This window comes from Xyrauchen texanus, chromosome 10, assembly GCF_025860055.1.
Source record: "Xyrauchen texanus isolate HMW12.3.18 chromosome 10, RBS_HiC_50CHRs, whole genome shotgun sequence".
Taxonomy (NCBI): domain Eukaryota; kingdom Metazoa; phylum Chordata; class Actinopteri; order Cypriniformes; family Catostomidae; genus Xyrauchen; species Xyrauchen texanus.
In genome coordinates this window covers 45930614-45955200 of record NC_068285.1, presented here as the reverse complement: position 1 = coordinate 45955200, position 24587 = coordinate 45930614, and the positions used below count along the sequence as shown (strand labels likewise).

The 24587-nt window shown below is 38.2% G+C and overlaps 1 protein-coding gene across 1 annotated transcript in view; it reads left to right on the top strand.

Moving 5' to 3' along the window:
- Positions 1–24178, top strand: part of atf6b (activating transcription factor 6 beta) — a 36470-nt gene extending 12292 nt beyond the window's left edge. Inside the window, exons 3-17 of the mRNA XM_052135532.1 lie at positions 644–722; positions 1331–1390; positions 2998–3080; positions 5306–5480; positions 6988–7155; positions 10086–10249; positions 10854–11033; positions 11180–11262; positions 14382–14582; positions 14673–14780; positions 19361–19457; positions 19777–19844; positions 19929–20028; positions 20112–20196; positions 21454–24178. Of these exons, the coding sequence (XP_051991492.1) occupies positions 644–722; positions 1331–1390; positions 2998–3080; positions 5306–5480; positions 6988–7155; positions 10086–10249; positions 10854–11033; positions 11180–11262; positions 14382–14582; positions 14673–14780; positions 19361–19457; positions 19777–19844; positions 19929–20028; positions 20112–20196; positions 21454–21716 (1914 nt within the window). The 3' untranslated portion in view covers positions 21717–24178. The remainder of the gene's footprint in view (positions 1–643; positions 723–1330; positions 1391–2997; positions 3081–5305; positions 5481–6987; positions 7156–10085; positions 10250–10853; positions 11034–11179; positions 11263–14381; positions 14583–14672; positions 14781–19360; positions 19458–19776; positions 19845–19928; positions 20029–20111; positions 20197–21453) is intronic.
- Positions 24179–24587: the final 409 nt, after the last annotated feature.

Genomic DNA, 24587 nt, shown 5'->3' with positions numbered 1-24587 from the left:
ATGTGGCTAAAAGGAATCGTTCTCCCAAAAATGAAAATTCTCTCATCATTTACTCACCCTGATGCCATACCAGATGTGAATGACTTTCTTTCATCTGCAGAAGAACACTCCTTTTTTACTAAGAATTCTCTTCTCTGTCCAGTATGTGGCAATATGTGTGAAGAATGCAAATCTGCCAATTAATACAAAGTGCAATTCTGCTCTCTTAAAAACGTGACGATTACATATTATGTGGGACGATTGAAAATGGCAACCCTCACCTTTCAGAGCAAGTATGCACACAGCGCCAAGTCCAGTTGTTATCCCATCAATGTGTATATACATGCTGGATGAAGCCAAGCTGCTATCACAGTCTGTCCTGAGTCTGTTTGTCGGACTATGCAAAAATCAGACTTGTATGATTTCAGTTGGACTTGAGTTTACATGACACATTAAAGACAAATTACTGCTTTAGTCTGACTGAAATATAATTTTTTAAGTGCATGTAAACATACTGTCTGAGCTGAAAGAGTACATAAAACATGTACAGATGTAGGAACAGTTTTCAGTGATGGTGGAAGAAACAGAGGTACAGCTGTGACCTCTAACAACTCTCTCTCTCTCTCTCTCTCTCTCTCTCTCTCTCTCTCTCTCTCTCTCTCAGTTGGACAGTGATCTTGTTCTCACCCTTGACCCCGATAACCCCACATCACCATGGAAGAACCTAGACAACAACTTCACAGGTTTGAAACTATAATTTAATGTTCAGAAATTAATATATTCACATACAGTTATGCTAAAATACATGACATATTAACAGCTATAACATGACCAGTTCACCAGCTTCTATGTATCTAACAGCACAGCACCCATAGAGACCAACTGTCAACCACATTACTATCAGAAAATCTAGGTTCTTGCTGAATGATGATACTTCATGAGTTTTCTCAAATAAATCATAGTATATTTTAAATAAATTCTCTCCACTTCACGCTGTGCCAAACAACGCCATTTAGCCATTGCTATATTCACATTACAGCACAACCAGTACATGTACATCAGTTACTAATCTCATAAAGATAGTTGAACATGGTAAACGGCACTAGTTGATGTTGTAAGTTGTGACAGATGTCCATAATGCCTTGTATAGGTTGCGCAGGGCAGTTTATTGGTTGCGGGGGACTCTGGCCTGCAAACATTCATGTTTAATGATTAAATAGCTGCACTCAGAGCTGAGCTGTTTATGGAATCAGTTACCACTACTCTATGTAGAGCTGTTAACTGTATCTCCATTTCCTCTATATCCCTCTATCTGCTTTACTATTGCGTTTTGTCTCATGTACATTTACAGATGAAATACCAGTGACAAAAGGTGAAATGACAATAACACAGCCTCTACCAGTGGACATGTGTAAGTCACATTTATGTGTATATTGATACATTTAAAACAAAACCTACGTGTTAAAAATGTTAGCATGTTGGATGTGATTTTGTTTTATTATTCCTTTACAAACATTTCCATGGTAACGATGTTTTTACCAAAATGTGGTGTTCTAGTAGCTGTGGTATTTTGGTTTAAAGTGATACAATGATTTTGAGGCATCCGAGCAAATTAAAAGTATAAATGTGTAAACCGGGTGTATATTAGTTATGTTGTTCAGTGTCAAATCAACCAATTTTCAGAAAAGTTATGTTAAAAAATAAAGGTGCATTTCTAGTTTCAGCATTATTTGTACTTTAGACATATTTTGTTTTGGACAAGAAAACGTAACTTTGTACCATGTGACACACATTTGGTTTTCAACCATTGATAATTGGAGGATGGAGCCAAATTGACAGCCCTATATCTGTGGGATTTAACCATGTAAGGTCTTAAAGGAATATTCCAGGTTCAATACAAGTTAAGCTCAATCGACAGCATTTGTGGCATTGTTGATTACCACCTTTTCTTTAGAAAAAAAAGAGTTAGAGTGAGTAACTTACAATGGAAGTGAATGTGGCCAATTTTAAGCAGTACATGTACAGATAATTCATCCCTAGGGAGAACGACAGTGATCTGCTCTGTCAGCCCCTAGGGATGAATTATCTATTTCTGTTTTTCTGCAATCTTGAGCATTACATTAGGATTTAAGTTTAATGTGTAAAGAACAAGAATATGCTAAATGTTTATATATATAATATATGTATGTACATGTACCTTGTAACGTGCTCTAGAGATCCAAGGAGCTAGGACCATCATGAGCTGAGATATTGAGGCTTCTGTAAACAGCTGTATGATCCTAATTTGTTGTGTGCCATGACACAAAGATGGCCGTCGTGGTTAAAACAAGTAAAATAAAATAAAAACTTTGTGGTTTTGCAATACCAATACATAGAGGTAATCACTCAAAACAAATTAGGAAAATTAAAAATAGTCATGCAACCAACTTTACAATTATTGGACTGACCCATATCCATCTGGAATGTTCATGGTTTTTATAGGGATATTGTTTGGTTTGTTGGCTCGTTGAGTTGAACTGCATTCTCACCACAAGTGAACCATTCCAAATTGTTTTGGTGCGGATACGAGTGAAATTGCCATGAACGAAGGAGGATGTTCCAAAACAAATGCTACAAACATGCCAGGCGTGAAATTGCCCTCAGTAAATATTGATCCATGTTGTTTAATATTTTTGCTTTCATCAGCATTTACAAGGATCAGCCACAACATAAAAACCACCTGCCTAATATTGTGTAGGTCCCCCTCATGCTGCCAAAACAGCACCAACCCACATCTCAGAACAGCATTCAGAGATGATATTCTTCTCATCACAATTGTACAGAGCTGTTATCTGAGTTACTGTAGACTTTATTAGTTCAAACCAGTCTGACCATTCTCTGTTGACCTCTCTCATCAACAAGGTGTTTCCATCCGCGGAAGCCAAATCAAAAACATTTTGAGCTGGGGACCTCTGGTTGAGTTTACATGGAATTACCCTCTTTTGTGTGTGTGTGTGTGTGTGTGTGTGGTTGTTGTAGTTTTCCAGGTGAAGACAGAACCTCCATCACCAGCATCATCTCTGACATCTGACTGCTCCATACCGTCGTTACCTGAACATCAGGTACGAGCAGATGCTTGTCTTCTCCTCAGCAGTGACACCGCACCACTCACGTCTGTCACTGAAACTCAAGCAGTAAAACCAGTGGCGGCTGGTTTTGGGGGGGGGGGGGGGGATCTGGTTTTGGGGGCGAAAATAAATACAAAGCAGTACCAGAAAGCATGTTGACTACTTGAACATAAATTTTGCTCTCCTTTCTTTCTGGCCAGCAAATTTCTCAATGACTCTCTGATTAAAGTCAGTCATCTCAGTAACAAATCTCTTTTCCATGGAGAGCAATGCCAGTGCATTCAGCCTCTCCTGGGTCATGATGTTTCTGAGAAAAGTTTTTATTCTTTTCGAGGTTGAGAAGCACCTCTCAGCTTCAGCCGTGGTCATGGGTGTGGTAATGAGAACTTTTAGGAGAGTCACAGTTTCGGAAAAGACTTCTTCGAGATTATTCTCCATAAACAGCTGGAATAGGTCCACAGCACCATGGCAGGCTTTGAATTCTTCCTTGCTGTAGATGATACTGAGCTCTGTCTTCAGCTTGCTTCCACTGAGCATCGGGTACGCTTTCATTGTGCTGCTCAATGCATCTTCAGGAAAGGTATCCAAACCTGTCCCCCTGCAACAAGGTGGCACAGACAAGGTGGTCTGTGAAGGAGAAATGCTCCCTAGTGTGTCCCAGGATGGTGTCACAGACCTATAGAGTTAATTAAATATATATATATATATATATGTAAATGTAAGGTAATAACCTGGAGTAGGCCACTAGTTGTCACAGTTGCAATGACTTTCAAAATAAAAATAGAGCCATTTGAGTTTGTGTCCCATACAAGACAGTAGTTTTTGGTGGCTTCATATTTCATTTGATAATTTATTTTTATGTTGCCAATTTATTATTTTTGGGATGCTGTTGTATAATATTAAAATTATGATTTTTGTAAGGATTTATACCGAACAAAAAAAAAAATTCTTGAGTCTGTAGAATATGATATATGGGAAGGACATCTCTGCAGCACAACAATGTAAAATGGTATTTAGACTAATTTCTATAACAAACTCAACTCAGCTGCAATCCTTTCACGCTCTTCTGAATTGAGCGCCCGGCGCCTCTTTAATGGCCGAGAACCACTGCTTTCCTCACCAATGGTGTGGAGAGAGTTTCCTTTTTCTTGTCTTTTTTTCAGCGAACGCCTTGTGAAAGATTTTTTTGTGAATCAATGACAGAGTTTGGTTTAACTGCTGCCTTTATCTCTGCGAAAGTGATCTGCCTAGCAAGGTTTTGGCGGAGTCGCCTGCACACTCGCAGTAGTGGCCAAGAGCGTAAAGTTGAATGACCGGTGACGAGAACCAATCAGATTGGATAAAATAACATGTATCCAATTCTGATTTGCCAGGGACGCAGTGACCTGCGCCCGGAGGAGAATCTTTAAGAAACCAATTAGACACCAGCTTCAGGTCACATGCTGCCCGAAAATTTAAGGACTGAGGATAGACATCCATTTGTCCGGCGTCCCTCGTCCATGAAACCGCATGAAACATATTGAAAATAGTTAACCGATTAAAGACAGTTTTTTATTAAATGCTGAGGCTCTTACTACCAGCCTGCACATCGTACGAGTAAACTATTTTATTTTATTATTTTATTTCATTTTTATATCATTTTTGTATTCATGTATATTTCTGGAATTTTGATGGGGGCGGCGCCCCAGCGCCCTCTATTGACAAGCCGCCACTGAGTAAAACACCAACAAATCCCAGCAGCCTGGGCTGTGTTCACGATGTCGCAGTATTGGTCGTTTTTAAGTCGCTTTGGATAAGAGGATCTGCTACGTGAATGAATGAAAATGTTGAACGCACTGCTTTGCATTTCTATCTGTTTGATTACTGGGATGGTTTGGGTTGTTGTATAAACGTGTCTGTTAGTATTTTAGGAGGTTCTGATAAACCTGAACATTCAGGTTTATATTCCACAGAACGTGTCAGTTTGAATTCGTCTTGACACATTATTGACACAATTTCCTCAGTGTGTACTCATGTTGTCTCCACTCGCAGCTGAGCAAATATTAAGACACCCTCCCCCACCCTTATCTCTCGATGAGATCTTCACACTCTTCTCACATTCAGCCACTACGGCTCTGTTTGCACTTGCTGATCTGATCACAAGTGGGCATCGGATACAAATTACTTGACGTTTAAACTAGCGTTTACACGACAAATGCAATGTGTCTTTTGTCTCTCAGGTGACGGTGAAAGGCGAGAACCCACCCACTCCTCCGTACATGTATGGAGATGTGCTGCTGCCACCACTGGGCGGCATGGAGGTGACCGTAGCAAACACCACTCCACAGCATCAGCCTCCACTTCCTGTCCCCTTACAGACTCACACACTCAACGGCCTCGACACACAAACCACAGGTACGCGTGCACACACACGCACAGTAACACTTCATGGTTTAGACACACTCTATTGACACACAGATGCATTTCTACTGAGGTTTAAAGTGTGAAGAGAGGACAGATGACTCCTTCCAGTGAAAAAAGACTGTTGCTACCTGTGTAACATGACACTGACTGTGTGTTACTGTTTGTGTAGAGCCCTCCTCATACAGACATTCTTCTTGTAAAACGGCTTTTGTGGGCCAGATTAGAGAAGCGTCATCATATCCAGACCAAATGTATTATGTTTTGGGTCCCTAATGAAACCAACGCAAGCTCTTCTGGAGCTTATGTGGTCGACGATCAATTTTATTGTTTTATATACTAACATTGGGGTAAAAATCATTTAAATTGACTTTACATCTACATACGAAATTATTCATTAAGGAATTATTAACCAACAATATTGACAAGAAAAAGAGAAAACTACTCTGTGCTGGAGAACTTGAGCTGTAATAAGTCATCTGAAACTGAACACAAAGATGGTAAATCAAAGGAAAACCTGTATACTGTAGCTCATTTTAATGCGCATCTCTTAGCTTTCATAGTTTAATTGGAGGAGGTTAAACAAATTGCTTGTAATACAAGTGGTGCAACACAGTTTGCAGAATACACTTGTTCTGCTCAGTGTTGGCTTTGCACCTGTTTTTCAGTAATAACAAGCTCCTTCATATTCTTGACTTGTTAAAGAGTCATCTCAGGGTTTTTCCTGGTTCAAAAATGATTGAGTAGCATGAGTGATCCCGCTCTGCGCTCGCCTGTAAATATCAGGAATCCTGCTGGACTCACGCACACTTGCATGCGCCGGAGATAGCGCATGCGACGCACACATGAAACACAGATGCGTCTGATGAAAAGCATATTAAGCTCTTATGAAACTGCGAACACAAGATGAATGTTATTGAAGTTCCGTGTGCAGCCGTCAAAAAAAATATAATGGTAAATTGTCTGCACTTATATAGCACCTTTTTAACCTTAGCGGTATTCAAAGCGCTTTACACTACGTATCATTCACACACACATTCATACACCAATGATGACAGAGATGCCATGCAAGGCGCTAGCCGGCCATTGGGAGCAACTTGGGTTCAGTGTCTCGCCCAAGGACACTTCGGCATGTGGAGTCGTGTGGGCCGGTAATCAAACCACCAACCCTGCGATTAGTGGCCAACCCGCTCTACCACCTGATCAAAAGCCACCCCATTAAAAACTCCCATAATGCCATAAAAACCCATGATGCGCACATGGATATTTACATATCACGATATACACCTCACACAATATTGCATAATCTCTATAGGTTGACACTTTACATAGTCGCCACGAAACTAAAAACTAAAATTATGCTTCTTGAACATCTGGATATGTGGAACACAACAGAAGTACTTTGGACATGTTGTTCCATGTTCTTGTTTGAAAGGAGAGGCTATATTTTTTGGGTTTTACCCTTAGCTGATATTCACTCTCTCTCTCGTTCTGTCTTCAGCGGCGACGTTAAAAGCCAACAGCATTCTGAGCAGTAAACCTCTGATACAGCCCAAACCCGTGTGTGTGGCTGCAATGCCTGTGACTCAAAGCTCAAGTCCAGCTAAAGCCCTCATCCTGCAGAGTGTCCCGGTACCTGTCCCTGCCATTGACCCAAACACGACACCTGGTGAGAGTACACCCATCTCTACCCATAACATACACTTCCATTGCTTCCTTTATATCACAAGAACTAGATGCTGCTCCAATTTATATTTTTTTTCCTGTCTGACTTTTTAATGCAGAAATGGCGTAACTAATAATGGAAAATTTTGCTATTTAGAGTTGCAAATTGTCCAAGTGATGGATGATGTTTATTTGTTGCACAACCTATAATTGGAACGCTCATTCTGTTCCAGGAGTGAGTGATATACCGGCAGACATTTTTGAGTGTCGTTTGTATTGCAGTTATGCAAAATGCCGGCGCATGGTACAGAATGCACTTTCCAGTCAGAGGTACATTACAAATAATCATTATATTGATTTTCACCATCATTAGTTATATTTGTATTAAAAAAGGTGCCTTTTTCTCGCACTCTCGTGCATGGGCAGAGAGAGTGAAGACATATAAAGTTGGTTCAAATGAAAACTGATGCATTAGTTCTATTTCTGGCCTCCTAAATGGTTTTATTTCTCTTTTTCTTTTTTTTCTTTTTTTTTTTTTTTTTTTTTAATCTGCCAATTTTACAGACAACATTTTGAAATAATCCATCAATGTTTAAAAATAAATAAATAATAAATTACATTTCCAATTAACACAACCTCTAGTTCCAAACTTCCAAACACTACATTCCAAAAGAAAAGGAGAAAGAGCTTGCTGTGTCCTCCTTGGTGTGGAACTGACCCTCCACTTAGTCCGCTCACTGCAATTTTATGTATCCATCGTCATAGGCATAATTCCATTGTACAATAATGAGCGATGGCTGGGTTTCCCAATAGCTTTGCAACTTAAGCTTTTACGATCATCTTAACTAACATCACACGTTATTTTATGGAGTAACCCTGTTTCTCAAACAGCACGTAGATCGCTCGCTATAAAGTACAACTTAAATTCTTTGTTATGGGAGCAGTTCCGTCCAAAGGTGATGAATCTTTGGCCAATATATGTCCAGAAGTTTGTCTTCGCAACATGAAAATAATGTGGAAATACAGACACAAATGGAAGTTGTTTGTAACCTTGTTGAGACGCCAAAATGTATTAACTATTACAGAATGGAATTAAAGAAATAATGATGGCTTTAGTAAGATGCAATGATGCTCAATTATAGAGATTAATGAAAGTGACACAATAACTGCATTAAAGTTTTTGTTTTACTTAGTCTGGAAACTGAATAAATACGTCCAGAACAGGATTAAAATGACTGGCATCAGTATTGAACTACATATGAATAAATCATCTGGTTAGAGTTGTAAAAAGACTATAGGCGAGCCGATTTGAACCAGACATTGGAGGAAGAAGAAGAGGAGGAGGAAGAGAAAGGAAATCATTATACTGTATTACATGTATTAAATTTAGACCTATCATGTTGCATGCGCAGACTGCAGAGTCATAGCCTATTGATTTCATAGCTTTTTTTTTTTCTGAAATAATTTACAATGGCTTTACAATTATCAAAATATATTAATACAATATATTAAATGTCCCATTCTCTTTGATAAACTGTGAAAGAAGCCAGAAAGATACATTTTAAGTTGCACTTTATGAACTTAAGAGCGGTTCAAAGTACGTTAAATTACGGACGGTTTCACGAACGATGCTTTTGGGAAACGTTTCACAAAGTGGGGAGCAAGAGTAATAAATGAACGAACAAACTGGTCACATTTAATTAAAACAAGGGAATGAAATAATAAAACATGGCCGTGATTTAACAAAAACGAGGGATCAAATTAATAAAACGTGCTCCTGTATTAAGTCGTGGGAACTATTTCTTAATTCGTGGCCACAATATAAAATTTTTGAAAAAATATAATAATTTTTTATAAATACTTATTTAAGAAATAGTTATTTACTGATAAGGGTTTTTTGTTGCCATGGACATGACGGGTCTTCCACATCATTTAAATAAAAATACAAATGTTTTTGAATCCCTTTCCATTTAAATGTGTCATTTGGAATTATGGCTGCAGATTGAATGCGTTCATTCACTGTGAGTTAATTATATAAAAAAATAACACGTAAAAATGAACGTAATAAGAAATATTTCTACCCTCAGAAAATTTCAAGCTTGAAGTGCCGCCTGTTTTCAACAGGGGGTAGTAAGCGCAACTCCAGCTGTATAGGCAACATTTATCTTTTACAGAAAACAAACCACACTTACCCACAGCAAACAGCACAAGATGAGGACGTGTTCTTGCGTTCAAACACCGCTGGACGGATGCAAGAATCTCGATACATGAAAGCACTCAAAGTGTTCGTCTGAAGCATTTTCACATTGATGGTCGAAAAGCCGTTATGATAAATATATCTCTGTAATAATAATAATAATAATAATAATAATAATAATAAATATAATAGCTGTAACCATAGTGATAGTGACTAAAAGATGGTGACATCATCCATAACACCTCTTAACGACAGACATAACTGTCTTATCGCCATTGATTAAATGAGTCCCGTTTTGTGTCCCGTGGCTCGTGCCCATGAGAAGCTCTGGTGGAAGACATTGGTTGGATCTTCGGATCATACAGCTAATTTTCCCGTCTCTGTGAGTTAACGAAACCCCACATAAACATGAGACACATGCGTGTAGAGTGCAGGTTGGCTCTCACTTTACATGACGTAACTAACAACTCATTGTCCAGTACAGTTCCGTTCATACAGCACAGGATTGCCATGAATGCGGTGGTGAGACATGAAAATGTGCTGTTGTCAGTTGGTAATTGAATGCGGTTGTCACTCTCGAGGATAACCGACCAGAATGAATGCACCCAAAACAGGACTGACAACCGTATTCTGCTGCTGTGTGAATGTGGCCCACGTGTCATGTATTATAACAACAATCAGTATGTCAAACTTTTGCCAATTGTGTAGTATTGAGTTTTTCCATCTCTTTCCTGCAGTGGTACTCTCTCAGTCAGTGTGTCTGGGTTCTGCACCTGCTATTGTTAAAATGGAGCCGTTATCTCCCGGCATGCCTCACTGCACGAGCCCATCAGCCCCGCCCCCCAGTAAACCCATAATCCCAGCGGCTGCGCTGCCTGCCAACAACTGCACTGATATTGACGTGAGTGACAATCTCAGTGTGTGTTTCTTACTTTCAGTGAATACCAGTGAATCCGGTAGATCAACATCTTTGGCTGTTGGTTACATTACATACTAAAGCTTCAAAGTAACTTCCTTATATTCCAGCTCAGACTGGATTGTTTTCTGTTTTCTTTGAAATGGGCTTTCAGATAATGTCATTGCACTCTAGAATACATTGACTTGACTACAAAGTACTGTACTGTGTCCAAACTTGCAAACTTTCAGAGTATGTACTTTGTTTGAAGAACTTGTTTATCATTAATTAAGTACGTTCTTTAGGTATGCAAGTGTGTAGCATCTATACATTCTTGGACTATACTTCAATACTTCATCTGGGAACGTGGCCATTGTCTTATGTATGATGTAGTAATGACAACCACAAAAAGAACAACTTGATTCTGCCCGACTCACAGTTTTTGTTTGTTTGTTGTCATATTTAAAGAAACATTCTGCCGTCCTACTTTACTGGCATTCAGGCTGCACAGACTGTTATGAGAAGATTGTGTAGAAAAAATAAACCTCTTCAGTTGATAATGGAGGGCATTATTTGATCACTGTATCATGTTTGATGTCTTAATGATCAGATGAAGGTTCTGAAGAGGCAGCAGCGGATGATAAAGAACCGAGAATCGGCCTGTCAGAGCCGCAAGAAGAAGAAAGAGTACTTGCAGAATCTTGAGGCGCAGCTGCGAGAGGCGCAGCAGGAGAACGAGCAACTGCGCAAAGAGAATCAATCACTGCGACTGCGACTCGCTGGCAAAGAGGTTAAGACAGATATGCCACACACAACAAACAAACTCTCCATTATAATGTTTGCCTGAATTCACACTCGTGTACAGAACACTAGACGCAGTGGCTTGTTATGGAGGATTTCTGTGTGTGTCTGAGTATGTGACATTGTGTGTTGCAGGCGAGTGTATCGGGGAACAATAAGAGAGCTGTTTGTGTGATGGGTTTGTTTCTCTTCATCACCTTTACCTTTGGCCCCGTCAGGTAAACACCATAGCTGCACACGCACATTACCCAATATCGACAAACATTGCTGACTAAGATTGGAAAGCAAGAACCAGTTTTTGCTCAACTTGCTCAACTTGTTCATTAACGCTTCTTGAATGTCGCATTCTTGCGTTGATGCTATAAAATATTCTCACAGTGTTTCCTGCAGTGCTACTGAATCTTCAGCGATGCGTAAAGATCATAAAGACTTGTACTCATAAGTTATTGATTTGAATCTATAGAATGACTCACTTGCTGAATCGGTTGAAACGGTTCACCAAATGGTTAATTACTTTTGTCACGTCCAGCTCAAAAGGAACCAAGAACTGTTAATGTGTTGTGTGCTTAAGACTTGTGAGATTTAACCCCTTAAAGGTGCTATAAGCACTACATTTTTTTTTTAAATACTAAAAGTATGCAAAAAAATGTGTCCGTAAACCGTGGATATTGATGCTTTTAACCTGTCAATCATTTTGCTCATTCTCATAGTGTGGTGTTTGAAGAGGGTCATTAAAACTATGATTCATAATGGTTGTTAGTTGAGGGCGCTATTGTGCCACTATCTTTGGAGGGCAGGGTTTTGGAATGAGGGGTCATGTCTAATTCAACGGCTCAGTCATGTAAAAGCTTCAGAATGTTAAAATCGCTTACAGCACCTTTAAGCTGTGCTGTATTTTTGGGCTGCTGCTTGCAATTTTTCACACCTAAATGTAAAAGCACATTACACATTTAGTGGTCTAGTTGCAAAATATTGGTCTCATTTTACAGAAAATTCCCTTTGCTTGACACTTTTTACCAGTAAAAAATATTATTAGTAGTAATTAAAAGATTAGCAGTTCATGAACACTTAAATATATTAAATCAAACTTTCATGACATAACTATTTGAATGTATTTTCAGTTGGAACTATCTCTGTTAAGTGTGGTATAGTTTAGGGAATAATCCACGGCTAGTTGTGAGTTTATTTTTTTTTCTCCCAATTTGGAATGATCAATTTCCAATGTGCTCTTAATTCCTCGTGATGCGTAGTGACTCAATCCGGGTGGCGGAGGGCGAATCTCTTCTGAGACGTCAATCTGTGCATCTTATGTGGCTTGTTGAGCATGTTACTGTGGAGGCTTCACACCATCCACCGTGGCATCCCCGCACAACTCACCACGCACCCCACTGAGAGTGAACCACATTATATAGAGATCACGAGGAGGTTACCCCATGTGACTCTACCCTCCCTAGCAACTGGGCCATTTTGGTTGCTTCGGAGACTCAGCTGGAGTCACTCATCACGCCCTGGGATTTGAACTAGCAAACTCCAGGAGTGGTAGCCAGCGTCTTTACCACTGAGCTACCATGGATTATCCTGCTTCTATCATGGTCACTTGCCAGCATTGATTAGTTGCAGATGTCACTGATTTGTTTTGACTGGAATAATAACTATAACAGTTCACTTTATCTACACACATTGTCACATCTAGAGTTCTGCCCATTCTAAATCAGGACACGGAGACAAATTAGTGCAATAATATCCCATTTATTTAAGGGCCTATTTACACTTGACATTTTCACTGTTCGGATAGCTATCCAATTGAATAAGCTCATTCCATTTACAGTACACTTGGCCACATCAATGTGTCTCCACCAAACATAGATAAGTCTGATCTTTAAATACTCTGTAGCAGCTGTTATATTTTGTGTTTTTCCTATGCTGATGTAGTGCTGTTTGGGTGGAGTAAAGTTTACATATGCATCTTGAACAGCCAAATTAATTTATACTTTACCAGTTTCGTCTGCAATGCACCTCCTGAAGTGGTTCGAGCGATTGCAATCCATCTTGAATGCATTTCGGAGGGCATTTACACCTGGTATTTTCATGATTGGATAGCTATCCGATCAGTAAAAACTCATGAAGTGACCAAATGTAAATAGAAAGCTGTATGAATACGTAAAAAATAATAAATTATGTTTTTGGGAGACCACACGCTCTGTAAAATGAATTTAAATACTCATTCCAGAAATAATAGCCACATCATTTAGATGGGTTGGCTCTCCCCAGAACATGGAATAATTAATTCCTATTCTTTGTCATTTTCACATTAATGAGGAAAAACCAGCTTTGCTGAAATGAGTTATAAAAGTAGCTTTTACTGTTCATAATAAGATCATCCAAAACACTCTAAACCTGCAGACTTTGACCTCTGAAACATCCATATGGTGTCCATTTAATGCTGCATGATTCATTTAATTAAGAATGAAATCACAATGTGGCCTTACTTAAGAAAAAAATAAAAAAAGCTGCGTGTTCTGAAACAGTCTCCATTCAGAGCTTCAGTCAGTAATGTGTGGTTGCGGAGAGCCCTCTAGTGCACATGTTGAGCAGATCAGAAATGTTTTATATTTTTCATATTTCAATATAAATCATCTTGTCTCATCTTACTGGAGAGTGAAAGACATTTAATGGGTCCCGGTTACCTTCTCTTCCCCTCCATGGGAAATAGCTGAATATCAAACCATACTTTCCTCACAAACACTTTAGGTGAGTAACACGGGGCTGATGAACACTGCTGTCTTTTCCGTGTTTCCTGTAACACTTCACAGTTGAGTTGAAGACCGCACTGCATGACCTGATGTTGTGACCGTTAAACCCAGCTCTGAGACTATATTTGCATCCAGATGTCATTTGAACAGAGGCATAAAACTCTCTCAATGTCTCATTACGGAGGACAGCAGAGAAGATGTATTAATATAGAATGGTGATTTAAAACTGACTGGAACTACCTGTGCATTAAACCGTTTTAATGCACTCATTCCAACCAATCAGAATCGAGTATTTGAACAGACCATGGTGTAAAGGATTGGTGGTGGCATAGTGGGCTAAAGCACTAAACTGTTAATCAGAAGGTTGCTGGTTTGATCCCCACAGCCACCACCATTGTGTCCTTGAGTAAAGCACTTAACTCCAGGTTGCTCTGGGGGATTGTCCCTGTAATAAGGGCTCTGTAAGTCGCTTTGGATAAAAGCATCTGCCAAATGCATAAATGTAAATGTAATGTAATAATGCCTAATGTTTATGTTTATTCATGAAAGTTATAAAAAGTTAACAATATATTTTTTATGTGCAGTCTTAAAGACAGGACACTGGACTCTGGGTTAGAGGAAGCAGCCGTTCCGCTCACAGGACGCCATCTGCTGGAGTTTGAGAACACACAAGAGATGAGCGACAAACCTGTGAATGTGAAAACCACAGAGGAGAGGATCAATCGAGAGGACCGATGGAGGAGAGGAGACCTGGAGAAAGAGTCTGCACTGTCCTATCAGTTCAGGTGCGATAGACTGCACACACACACACACTCGCACTCATACACCTATGAACATCATCAGTGTTTGTGACCGTCTGTTGTGTGTGTGCGCAGGAATCAGAGCGGTGTGTTCAGTGATGTCAAAGATCTGCTCCTGCAGGATATCGATCGATACCTCTCCTCACCGGACTGCCGGCAGTTCAACCGCTCCGAGTCCCTCAGGTCAGCACACACCTGCCATTGTGACATCACCATCATATACCAGTTTATCTCTCATCATCACAACTACACCACTCTTGAATGGAATTTTATATTCAACACAGCTGGAATCGAAAAGGCAACACCCTTGTGTTATTTACATTTTCTTTCTAAAATGTAAGACCATAACGTCTTAAATAAATTACAAGAAGTCTTACATTTTGTTTGCTGTGGTCTTAAATTTTAGGCATGAATCGAGGAGACGCGAGTCACAATCCTCTCTCTCTCTCTCTCTCGCACGCATCCGTCATTTAGCAGCTAACGCTTGAGTTTAGTACACGTGAGCACGTGCTGAAAGCACCTTTTTACTGAACGTATGATGTCACACAAGTATAAACCTTCATAATCCTGTTAATCCAAAATGCAAATGGCATTATTCTGCATCTCTGTAACACTGTCACTCCTGCTTATAATCGCCAAAGCTGTCAATGTTGCAATTTCAAGCACGTGAGGTTTGAACGTCTTTTGATGCCTTTCAAATCATGGTGCTTCCTTATTTCACATTACCTTTGACAAGAATTGTAAAGCTAACAGATCTACTCCGCTGCAGAGTTACACCTGTTATATCTCTCATCTCCATCTCTCTAGATCTGACATATGCAGTGATTTTCTCTTAAAAATTACAATATACAAAACAATCAGAATATAATGATATAAATATTATAATATTCATAATATGAACGTATTATATTTAATATTTTGTAAATAATCTTTTTCAGTATACATAATATCTAATTATGCAGCACAGTTATCTTTCATAATTTAATCTGTTAATATTTTCAATACATATTGTCCACTTTAAACGGCCATTTTTAAGGTAACTGATGAGTTTTGTCTTTTACTTGAGATATTTCACGCAAAAGTGAAAATTGTCATCACTTACCTTCATGCTGTTGCAAACCTGTATGACTTTATTTCAGTGGATATCAAAAGGAGATATTAGGGAGTTTCAGTCACCATTCACTTACACTGAATGATAAAAAGATGCAGTGACTGTGAATGAAATTAAATGTTTGGCTTAACATCTCCTTTTTTGTTCCACGGCAGAGAAAAATTCATACAGACTCAAGGGTGAGCATCGATGACCGATTTTTAAATGGTCTGCGCATGTGCAGTGATGGCAGAAAGCCCACTGACTCTTGCGTTAGATTTGACAGATAAGATGATTAAATGAAAGTATGACACAAAACAATCATAAATACAAAGATATTCTTAGCGATTAAAAGTACGATGATAATAATGAGTTAATAACAAACATGGAAACATGTTCTCTATAAATGTATGCTGCACAGTTGTAAGTGGAAATGATCTCAGTCCAGTCAGATCTGTTGATGATCTTGAAACCACAGCAGATCTTGAGCCCTCAATCATTTTTCAACAATGTAATCCCATAAACGTTTACTTGTTCCGTGTTTGACATAAGCGGTGACATTGCCAAAGCATTGGTCTAATGTGTCACGTCTTGCTGGAAAACAAGTGACTAAAGAGAAGGGTCACAATATAGACAACATTTTAGGCTACATGCATTCTTGAGTTCATTTAGTTTGAATCTTGCATTAACACATAAATGCACAATAAAATATAAAACAACATGTCCAGAGACATTCAAGTAGCATCAGTGGTTTGGTATTTATCAGCTTATGAATTGCTGTTTTTTTGTTTTTTTTTTTTTTTTTGCAAAAGTGGTCTTAAATTGTTCTTTTATTTGGCCTTAAAAAGTCTTAAATGTCATTCCTTCAAACCTGCAGATACCCTGTATTTACTTCCAACTGTAATGCATCCTTGTATTACAATTTAAATAAAGAAGCAGGTGATCTATATAAATGCAAACTGTTCAATTGAAATATAGAATCACGATTAATCTCATAATCTTTCATAGTTAAACAGGGTTCCTGCGGATCCATAAAGTCTTAAATTAACTTTTCCAAAGTTTAAGGTCATAGAAAGTCTTAAATATTTCAAATGATTAAAAGTATTCATTTTTATTTAAAGAGGTCTTCAATTTTGGGGCGGAAAGACAGGAATCGTAATGTGACCTAATGTTAGTTATCAAACTTCAAAAGAATACTTTTTATTATATAAGTGAATGCGCTGCGTCCTTCAGTGTGAAAACGTAACTGTCGTATATTCTCCAAGCACACTGTTACAGAGCAGTTCCCAATATTTAGGACATGTCGGAATTTCACAAATGATCACCTGTAGATGATTATGATGATATATAATGTTGATGAAATACAACAATGTTTACTTTTAATTGTAATAAGTTGTAGATTATTGAAGGAGTGCACATTTTAGAATTGAATAGAATTTGTCTGGCCCTCCCCATCTCAAGAAGGAAATACTAAGGACATGTAATATAGGCTACCAATTTAATAACTATTGGCAGACTAACTGGCTTTCTTTCTATACAAAATCGAGTCCGCACAATCCAATGTCGATCAAACTCTAATTTGCATTTATTTATATAATGGTAAATAAAGCCATTTGAATGTGATATAAATGTGGAAAACATGCCTTGAGGATTTTAAGCTTGCATATAGCCTACCGCGTTTTACTAATAAGCAAGATTAAGGCCATGTTGAATGTGTACTCCTGCCTGTTTAAGTAAAAGTCTGTCATGATTTATTTTGAGATTGTGCTGGTTTGTTTTGGGATGGGGGGTATTGTTTTAATTAAATTGAAATTTAAAAAATTGTGCTCATTTGTGTTTCTTCTGCAGAACACAAATGAGGATTTTTAGAATATTTCAGTTCTGTTTGTTCATACAATACAAATGAATGGTGTCTAGAATGTTTGAAGCTCCAAAAAGCACATAAACCACTGGAGTTGTATTGATTACTTTTATGATGCCTTTAATCCATGTCATCAGAAGTGAAATGATAGGTGTGAGTGAGAAACAGATCAATATTTAAGTAGTTTTTTACTATTAATCTCCAATTTCACTTTCATATTGTTCTTTTTGTTTTAGGTCATTTGCATTAAATTAAATAATTTTTATTTATGGTAATTTACGGACTTAAATATTGATCTGTTTTCACCCATACCTGTCATGGATTTAACCACTGGAGTCTTATGAATTACTTTTATGATGCCTTTATTTGCATTTTGGAGCTTCAAACATTCTAGACACCATTCACTTGCATTGTATGGACCAACAGAGCTCAGATATTCTTCTAAAAAACTTCATTTGTGTTCTGCAGAAGAAAGTCATTCACATCTGGGATGTCATGAGGGTGAATAAATGATGAGATCATTTTCACTTTTGGGTGAATTATCCCTTTAAATGCAAATTTTGAATGTGTTGAAATTTGACTCCATACATACTATACCAGTCAAAACCTGTTTAGTTCCTTCTTAAAACAAACAATTAAATTATATGTAACAATGATTTATTAACATTTTCCAATCAAATTATTCTACAGTATAAAATAGAAATGCACTATAATTGCATTTCCCAAAGTCTAAGTGTGAGGTTGACTAAATTGAATGACTTATCCCCATTCTTTCCATATTTATGTCAATTGGTATTACTCTCATTCCTTCATCCTCCACTATATTAATTGTGGCAATCCACTTTGCTACAGCAATCTTGAAGCTGCGTTTACATGATTCATGCCGCTTTGAACTCTGCATTGTCCGGTAAGGACGCTTACACACTGCGTTTGATGCAAGGGAGTTCATAAGGTTCATTAGCAAGGCTTGTACTGAAGGGAAGAGTTGTATTATAGATAGCATCTCTATCTATTATAGATAGAGATGCTATCTATAATACAACTTCTCAACAATGTACCAGTAAACTATTCTCCAGGCTCTCTCTCCACAATTCTTTTTAGCCAGCCAGAGGAAAATAATAAAGGATCGGGAAAGAATACACCGCATGTACGAGTTTGCCCACATGGTATTTTATATTTCACAGTATAGCTAGTTCCGCCTTTCCAAGATTCCCATTGGTCAACGCATGAGTGCGTTGCAACTAAAGTGCTTTTGGTCAGATGACTGAGCGGCACTATTGCAAACCCTCACATTTTCCCTCTCCGTCCTTCAGAAGCATCATCCCCATTTAAATGAATACACTCACAGCGTTAACTCGTGTGTAAGCGCACAAAAATTCCACTATTCCCGCCAGTGTTCAGAACACTGAAATTCAGAAAATGTCCGAATCGAATGTGAAAATTGGTCAACATATTAATTGCATTAAAGAACAATTAATGCGTTTAACATTTGAAGTTAATCGCATGCATTAAAGCATTTATTTTATCAGCTGTAATAGTTCTATTTTAAGCTAGATGTCGCCACAATTTGTTATAGAAGTTGGCATAGGGTTAAAAACAAAAACAAACACCAGCTGTTCCCACTTGTGCCCAAGTTTTTACTTACATTTAACTACATTTTAAAAGTCTATTTATTTGTCAATATGAAAGCATTTTGCTTACTTTTTTGGAGTTAATAAATTGATTTGATTTACTCCCATGATGTAATGCCCATGTGAAGTGATGCAGATTATTAACAGACTGTTTTATTATCTGTCTCTGTTTCTGCATCAGGTTGGCTGATGAACTGCGAGGGTGGGTTCATCGGCATCAAAACAACCGCAAGTCTGATGGAAAACCCAAGATAGCGAAGAAAACTAAAATAGCTCAGGTTTGAAACCACAGATATCTCAACATGAGCAAAACCAGCCTGAATGACATGCCGTTCAATGCACTTCCATTCATTTCAATAGAACATGTAAATTAAATTCAAAGCAATACATTTCTCTTCAATTCAGTACCGTTGAGTTCAGAACAATACAATGCAGTTCCCATGGTCAAGTATGCTCAAGTACAGGGACATTTGTTGCATGAGTCCACATGTGTACAGGCAGAGATGAGGTGCAGTAAATGTAACATTAGTGTAATTGACAAGCAGCTCTTATCAGATCACGTGTGTGGTTTTTCCATTGTTTCATTGTATTTAACAGAAAGCTCAGCACAGGAAGACAAACTTCTCCAGATACCTGCCGATTCAGACCCATCGCTCCATTGAAAGGTAAATAACAGCTGCATCTCACAGCAATCTTGGGTGATATGACTTATGGAAATATCTGTATTGAATGAACTTTTCTCTGTTTAGTCAGCTGCAGGTGTTGCCTGGACCAGAGATCAGTTACAGTGATTTTCTTGATGCTATTGATCGTCGTGAGGACACTTTTTATGTTGTGTCCTTCAGACGGGTAAGAGGAACAGCACACTGATATGACCGATCTGAGCAACCTTTTTCCATGTCACCTCACAACTTCTCTTCGGTCTTTTCTAGGATCATCTGCTGTTACCTGCAATCAGCCACAATAAAACATCTCGACCCAAAATGTCTCTGGTCATGCCTGCGATGGCCATCAATGGTCAGTTGATGTTTGTTTTAGAGCTAGATCTGCTCTCAACGGCTCTCATTCACCAACCATGTGTACACATTACAAGCTTTATTTGAACGATCCCGATATACGTTTTTAAAACCCAAGGATCGATCTTTTACTCATATGTGCAGCCCTCTACAATGTGAGTAGTTCACGCAATGCGACTAAACATGTCTGCGATTCTCCACTGGCTGGTAAATGTTTGGATTTCACTCTCCAGTGATTGAGTCATATAGAGGAGAAGCGAGACAATTTGAGTGTTATGAGTAAAAGTTTGGTTTGACTCATTCTGTGTGTGTCAAAAGACAAGATCCACTCAGTCCATTTGTCATTGAATATTGTCTCTTTAATGGGGCGGCAGTGGCTCAGGTGGTAGAGTGGGTCATCCGCTAATCGATTCCCAGCCCACATGACTACACATGCTGAAGTGTCCTTGGGCAAGACACTGAACCTCAAGTTGCTCCCAATGGCAGGCTAGCGCCTTGCATGGCAGCTCTGCCACCATTGATTGGTGTGTGAATGTGAATGTGTGGGTGAATGGGGCACAGTATAAAACGTTTTGGTTACCTCTAAGGTTAAAAAAGGCGCTATATTAGTGCAGACCATTTACCATTTAATAGCCTTTCTGTTATTAACTAAAATAGGAAACATTTAATTCTACTCCAACATAGCCGAGATGCGTTAAAGAAGCCTTCCGACTCCCCTCAATCCAGTTAGTATGCACTCAACCGAATCACTTCTGTGAGACGCACTTGTTTTACATATCAATGTAAATACTTGTGAATGTGACCGAAAATAAATTAAATAAATATTTTCGAAATGTACTTAGTTAGGAGTTCCCCTTTTATAATGAACAGCATTAGCTAAGAGAGAATATCATTCATATTTAAGCAAAATGAACATTATAACTGAAATATGCTCAAATGAATCAGAACTGAGTTAAAGATGGCATACTACCATAATACTATCTTTCAGTAGTATTTTGAAATCACCGTTCATCCATACAGATGACATAATGATGTACAGAATATAATGCTAACTGCTAATTGTGGGTGTGTCTCCCTCGTTTTGAATAATGTGGATTTTCTAGAACAGGGTAAGGATACATTTGTGCATACGAGTCTGTTGTGAATCCGGTGAAAAATGTTTACCTTTCCTGCATTCTTGCATGAGTGAAACGCTTGTACACAATTGTTAGTGAACGATTCTCAATGTGCACTGTTATTGTCATTTTTTGCTCTGTAGATTCAGTGTATAACTCATCCCAGGGCGGTTATGAGATGATGATGCAAGTGGACTGTGAGGTCATGGACACCAGGATCATCCCAATCAAGTCCTCTGTAGTCCCGCCCTCTCTCAGAGACCCACCCCCGTCCCCAACCCCGCACCATCACCATGGCAATCACACCTCCCTCCGCAGCCGACACCACCACCACCCCCATGGCAACGGACCTTCACCGAGACGGAGGGGAGCGGATTATTTCATAAGTCAGGGTGGAACCGTGTGAGAGGATCATTTTAAACGGAGGGTTTAGAAAACCAGGGATTTTTTTTTCTATTTAGAAAATATACATACAGGTCTATAGATGATGTGGATTCAGGACATTGTTGCTGCCCTGCATAGTCCAGTGCAAGACGATTTTTTATTTCATCTCCGCAAATAATGGGAATAACTTTTAAACTGACTCTCAAATCCAATCTGATCATGATTCAACACACAATGCACATGGAGAAGTAGTGTAACTGTCCCAAATGATCACATGATCATTATGATATTAGTCCAAATAATATATCAGTAGGTAAATGAAGCATTATTTTCTCCAGCCCAACATAAACAGTCCATTGCACTTATACGGATTGTGTGGTGTATTTTCCACTAGTGGACTGCACAGGGGTACAAATGGAAATGCATACAGTGACCCTAACTGTAATCGTTGGTGTGTTTTGTGTTCAGGCTCTTTTCCTGTATGCAATTTATCATCTGCTGTCCTTGTTTTTATATGTTGTATTGTTTGTTTGTTTGTTTTTTTTACAGATTTTTATTGAGATTATTTAAAGTTGTGCTTATACCAGGTGCGTGTGATTTATAAATATTCATTTGAATATAAAACATAATTGTGCGTGTAATCTTGCCCTTCCGCAGTCAGGCATTTGTACATTTCCTTCTCTTTTTTCAGTTCTGAAACTGCTGGTAGTGAATGTTCAGTTTTCAGCATGAGAGCATATGTTGACTTTGAAAAAAAGGTTCACAGAAATGTCTTGTTAACTATATCAACCTGTTTGATATTTCAGGCCAGATTTACAAAATGATTTAATTAACAGAAATGTTTTATAGAGCGTAAGTGAGATTGTGATTTAGATTTAAAATGATTTGACGTTACAAATCTTTTGATTCTGTAAATGTCCTCAATGTGTTGCTGCTTTTGTCACAAACCACTAACATGATACAATAATCATCTGGCAGATGCACATTTTCTGGAGTTTAGATTTTTATTTGAGTTGTTTTCTCAGGCAGTGGTCTTAAGTTAAATTTAAGATTTCAAGCTGTATGAAAAAAATATTTTAAAAATGGAGATGGGAAGGTGTAATCAGAAAACTCATAACTGATTAAATTACTGTAGATCACAGGAAGTGTTTCCATGGATACTTCGTTTAATTGAAATGTCATATGTCATTTGTCATTGGATTTATACTGTGCAACAGGGTTCCAAAAATAAATTTGACCAAATGAGAGTTCATTCAAATCTCTTGGTAAACTGTGTCAAGGCTTCACAAGACCTGCAGCTGGATGTGAATGTTGCATTGAAGATACTTTTATACAAGATTTGTTTTTGTTTTTTTTATCTGTGAAGTTATCATGATGGGGTGTTTAACTTTTGTTGTTTTAACGGAAGATAATTTTGTTTTCTGTGATGCATGTGTCCGAAACGTTCCCATGATGCACTGCTCTAGCATGTTTCTGTTATCTGTGATGGAGGGATGATGTATGTCATGTTAAATCTGCTTTTTATTTTTACTCTGTTTTTTTTTTTATTTAAATGAGCTTTGACAAAAAAAAGTGCTTAATTTTCTCTTCCTGACTGAGTATTTTGAACTACTGTCTGCATTTGTAGAGGAAAACTAAATTTGTTAAATACTAATAAAATCAGCTTGTTGGTTTAGTATATAAATGCATGTTTCTAACTGTTTACATTTTCTTTTTTTACTTGGTCAAAGTAGAAAAATGCTTGTATAATTTGACTGGAAAGAGGGCTGATATATTGTTAGCTTCCCTCTTTACTCAACTGCCAGTTTTCAACAACGCCCAGGTTTGCATATTCAAATACCTCTCACACACACCTTTTAGGCACTTTTACACTGCAGTTTACTGCCGCCTCAACGTGGGTGGGATTATAGGCTGATCGTCATAGTTGCGCCGCCTCTAATGACGTGACATCATTTTAAAAACGACACAAACTGACCAAAACAATAACACAGCTGTTAGCTATTAGCTCATTGTGCTGTATAAAGCAGTTGTTGCATGGTGATTTTACACAAGTTTAAGTTAAATTGGCCTGGTGGTTTTAGAAGCAATCTTCCAGTAGCTGGTCAACTAAATAAAGTGAAGAGTTAACATAACAGAACACACCACCCTCCATCATGGATCAACGCCAGTTCAGGGCACTCTCCCTCCCATTGCTCGCCGGTATTTAAAGCGTCCAGGTTTCATCTAGGGGTAGAAAAAGTTGTGGCGTTGAGATTTCCTACAGCAAGAGGGCGCAAGAGATAAATTGAAATACTTAAACACTGTTCAATGGTAACAAACCAGCTTGGAGATTTGAGTTCAATCCAATGGCTTTCTTTATTTGCCAACTTTTACCATTAGTCGACAACACCACCTTTAACTACCTTGTTTAAAGAGCATGCTATGTACAATGTACAGTTAGACAGTCTAAAATAAAGCAGAAGTGAGTACATTATTCCTCTTATTGCACGGCGACTAACCAAATAAATCAATAAATGGACATGAAATGTTGTTTTGAAATCAGTTCCCTGGGTTGCCTGATCATTAGCATCAAAGGTTTCATGGTATTAAAGGAATAATTCACCCTGAAATAAAAATGTTCTCACTCATCCCAGATGTGTATGACTTTCTTTAGCAGAACACAAATGAAGATTTTTAGAAGAATATTTCAGCTCTGTAGGTCCATACAATGCAAGTGAATGATAACCAGAACTTTGAAGCTCCAAAAAGTACATAGTGGCAGCATAAAAATAATCATATGACTCCAGTGTTTTAATCCAGATCTTCAAAAGTGATGTAATGGGTGTGGGTGAGAAACATTAACATTGAAGTCATTTTTACTATCAATCAACACTTTCACCTTCAAATTCTTCTT